The following is a 3,915-nucleotide window of genomic DNA, read 5'->3' as shown; positions in this document are numbered from 1 at the left end:
AAAATCTCCATCCATGAACTCAATCGTTGCTACCCTGTTCCCTGAAAAACACAGGCATGAGTCCCTATTCCCGAGTGGATATAGGTTACATCCATCCATCAAGACATCGGAACTCGCTAAATCCTCTTCCCACATGGCATCCACGATCGACCAAAGCATTCTTCGGCGCTCAGGCCAAGTGAGGCTTCTACTGTAATTTTCCGAGTTGGATCTTCTGGGGAATGTGCCAAGCGAACAATCCCCATCTATAACGTGTATCCACCAGATGAAACATCATGATGAGTTCATGGTGATGTGGACTGCCTTGGGGAGACTGAGTAAAGAGCCTGAAACCTTTGCGGAAATGGTCGGCTATGTGAGTGATGAGGAATGTTGACGTGGCGCCGCATGTTTGGTGACTGGATCTTGATCGCCAGGGACGATGATTTCTGCGATGGTTCAGAGCTAATCGTTATTTGGGCTGGAAGACAGGAGATCTTACTCCGGCCAGCATAGTAATTTCTAGATACAAGGTTGAAGGAACTGACATTGTCTCAAAAGAAGGACTTGTTTATTGGGTATTAGATCTAATCGAAAAATACAAACGCCTCTAATATCACTGTCTGCTTTTAGTATCTAGTTTACATAACAATGCAACGACTTCCATTGTCCCGGACTCGCTCGGTTATGGTGATCGTGTAGTCGTTTGCTGGAACTCTCTGTGCACTCTTATGCCCTGCAATATCTCCTCACTGCTCGAGTTCCCACCGTCGACTTTGGCGTTGTATGTCGTAGTAGTAAGCTCAAAGCCCTCAACATCAGGCCTTAGTTTAGTGTTGACTGGTGCTGATGTCTCTGTGAATTTCGGCCCCTTGATCAAATCGGTAGAGTCGTTGTCGTCTGGTAGTCTGTAGAACGCATTCGTCGATGCAGAGCCGTTGGAACTCCTGCCAGCGCCGGTATTCTCGTGGGACTTGAGACCCTTTGTTGACTTGTCGCTTGATTTTCTGACGGTACTGCGGACTGTTGATGCGAAGCTGCTGAGGCCGGTGAATTTGGCGACGAGTCGGAGAACTGGTAGCATTGTTGGAAGATTCGCCGAGACAATACCGGCTGACATTTCGATCTCGGTCCATCCTACTGTAGGAGCGAGAGTATAGCTTGGATCAGTGCTAGTGTAGGTGAAGAGAACGCTGGTTCGATAGGCCGAGGCGAAGACGACGAAAGATCCAATGGCGAAAGCAGCTGTTAGACCGAGCTTTTCAGATTTGCCGAGCTGAAGTTTCCAGATAGGAGGCAGTGGTAGACACAAGATGACAATATCGGTAAAAATCGTCGAAGCGGCGTTGGCGATCCATGTTCCGACTTGGTTGATACAATGGCCAGGGAGATCGGGATACCAGAGCTTGGCAACTGGGATGCAGATGAAGATGAAGAGAAAGGTGATGGTGATGACCCAAGCAAAGACAAAGGTTCCAACGAGCCATGCCATCTTCTTGAAGTAGGGGACACGGAAGATTCGGTAGTACATGAGCAAGAGACTCAGCTTCGTCCAGCCAAGGTTCCAAGCGTAGAGAACTTCAGCGACTACTAGCCATTTTGCCATCATCACGATTTGCGAGGGAGGGACTTTGTCTGCGTGAATGCCCATTCCGTTGGCGTGCATGGCGAAGATGAATCCTACAACGACCAAATTCCACGCCTGAACTGTTAGACTCGGGTTGTATCTAGCATACAGAGTGTACCTACCATGGAGAATAGAATAACATAGTCATCCCACCAAAGCTTCTGCGCCTTCAAGTGCCGACTATACAACCGAAGACCACAAGAAACCAACGCCAAAACAGTCATAGAGACAACGACCTCGACAGTCCATGGTTGAATGTTGTGCTTGTCGAAGCCAGGAAGGCCTGGGAGCTGAGACTCGGCCATGATAAAAAAGAATCCTTACAATGAACAAAAAAAAGAGAACAAGAGCTAAAATGGAATAAAGGAACGGAGTATTTTTAAAACATAATGTATTGTTCACAGGAGAGTAACAGTATCAAGGGAGTGGAACCGATGGTCAAAACTCATTTGACAGCTCATATTCCAGCCTAAAGAAGGATAGAACATGACTTTGACTGGAAAAAGCAATGGAACCCAAGGGTCTGGTTACCAGACTCTGGTATCAAGTTGGGTAAAGGCTCGACGTCTAGGCTAGAACGTGGGTTGTGGATTCATTTCCGCACAGCCGGGAAAAGGTCTTCCACCCTGTCCAACTATCCTCTCATCGGTAGACTTAACCGGCAATGAAGAAAGTAAGGCGAGACACAGACGCTATAGTGAGACATCTATTAATGAGTCCATCATGCTATCGTCAAACTCGTCCAATGTCATTTTCTTCGTGATACTTCTTTCATGCAGAGTCATGCTTCAGCTCGGATATAAAACTGACAGGGGTTTATGTAAGTGAGCCGACTGGGCCGATCACGCAGTGGCGAGCTTACACGATATTTTTTGATAGATATTTGCTCATAGGGTAGTATTCTTCCTATCTTCCTACAGGGGACCGATTCAGGAACACGCACAACTTGTGATGCATAAGAATTTTTCATGTCGTTTTGTCTCGGGAATAGTCGTTCCTGCGCCGTGGCGTCGGTGTTTTTTAATCCCTGTGCCTGTCAGCACTCTAACGTATTTCTTCACCAATGAGTTTCACAATGTGGGGAATGCCGAGGAGCAAAAAAACGTGTGAAACGAAACACTACCTGCAGAGTGATTCCGCGCGTCAAAGTATGTGATATCTTGAACCAACATGCATTTCGTTGTTGGTCAAGACTACAACAGCAGAATAACCTCGACGGTCCGGCCCGTTTTCTAAAAACGCTCTGAATGTCTGATCACAGTAGACTCTTTCTCCATGCGGGCCTTTCGCCAATTCCGCTCGAGTCCGGCGCGGAACGGCGCCGTCCATCGCACGGAGAAGTATCCCCTTGCGGATCAAGGTCTGGCCACCGACTCAATTCTGCGCATGTCCTAGCCCCCTGATCGTCGCTAGGTACAACACACGTTTCCATCGGTGGGTTGTCGTGAGAAGTACATAGCATAGCCCAGTTCTCTAGCTCTTCTTTCGGACGCATACCAAGAGATCTACCTCGATACCTTTTCCATTCATCACACCAGGAACAATAACACTGTGCCGTAACTGAACATATTGTTTACTTTTTGCAAAAATGGCTGCCAAATCTACTATCAAGGTTCCCCACCTCGGAGGCATCGATGCCGGCTATCGTGTCTCGGGCTCTGGCATCGACTCTAGCAAACCTACCCTTGTGCTCGTCAACTCCATGTGCACCACATCCTCTCTCTTTGAAGCACAGTTCTCTGCCCAGGAACTCACTGACAAGGTCAATCTCCTCGCCATCGAACCCCTCGGCCATGGCGCTACAAGCTCAAAGTCAGAGCACTTCACCTACTGGGACTCAGCCATCATGAACCTCCAGGTCATGGAGGCTCTTGGCGTCGACAAGGCTTTCGCTCTGGGAACAAGCGCTGGCGGCTGGATCGTCGTTCGCATGGCTCTTCTAGCCCCTGAAAAGGTACGTTGCTTCTTCTCAAGTACAAGTCCACACTTCGGTAGTGGCCTTTTTTACATACCCGGTTACGTTAAAGCCCCCCTGACTTACACACACCCGTTCCACTACCACAGATCCTCGGCCTTCTCCCGCTTGGCACGTCCATGGACTACGAGTCCGCCGAGTCTCGCGAGAAAGGCTGCTGGGACCCCAAGACGCAGCTTGGCCCCTTCTACGAGAGCTGGCACAGCACTACGCCCACGCCAGACTTCGTCGTCGATGACGTTTGGCGCGGTCTCGTCTCGTCGGTAGGCTTCGGAAGCAACCCGTCTCCTGAAACGCTGGCGTTCTGGGACGAGACGCTCAAGCAGGTCTATCG

General features: G+C 49.2%; 2 protein-coding genes across 2 annotated transcripts; one reads left to right on the top strand and one right to left on the bottom strand.

The window, feature by feature from the left end:
• Nucleotides 1-664: 664 nt before the first annotated feature.
• FTJAE_14268 (uncharacterized protein) lies at nucleotides 665-1,911 on the bottom strand (the record flags this gene model as incomplete). Its single annotated transcript, XM_037347480.1, has 2 exons — nucleotides 665-1,686; nucleotides 1,725-1,911. 2 exons carry the CDS (start codon nucleotides 1,909-1,911, stop codon nucleotides 665-667), a joined length of 1,209 nt encoding a protein of 402 aa, XP_037198729.1.
• Nucleotides 1,912-3,194: 1,283 nt separating this feature from the next.
• Nucleotides 3,195-3,915, top strand: FTJAE_14267 (microsomal epoxide hydrolase; the record flags this gene model as incomplete). The annotated part of the gene is made up of 2 exons (XM_037347479.1): nucleotides 3,195-3,560; nucleotides 3,671-3,915. Coding segments are annotated over 2 exons (611 nt in total), but the record flags the coding sequence as incomplete, so codon positions are not given.

Source organism: Fusarium tjaetaba (genome assembly GCF_013396195.1).
Source record: "Fusarium tjaetaba strain NRRL 66243 chromosome Unknown NRRL66243_c0000676, whole genome shotgun sequence".
NCBI lineage: Eukaryota > Fungi > Ascomycota > Sordariomycetes > Hypocreales > Nectriaceae > Fusarium > Fusarium tjaetaba.
This window is presented reverse-complemented; position numbering and strand designations above follow the sequence as displayed.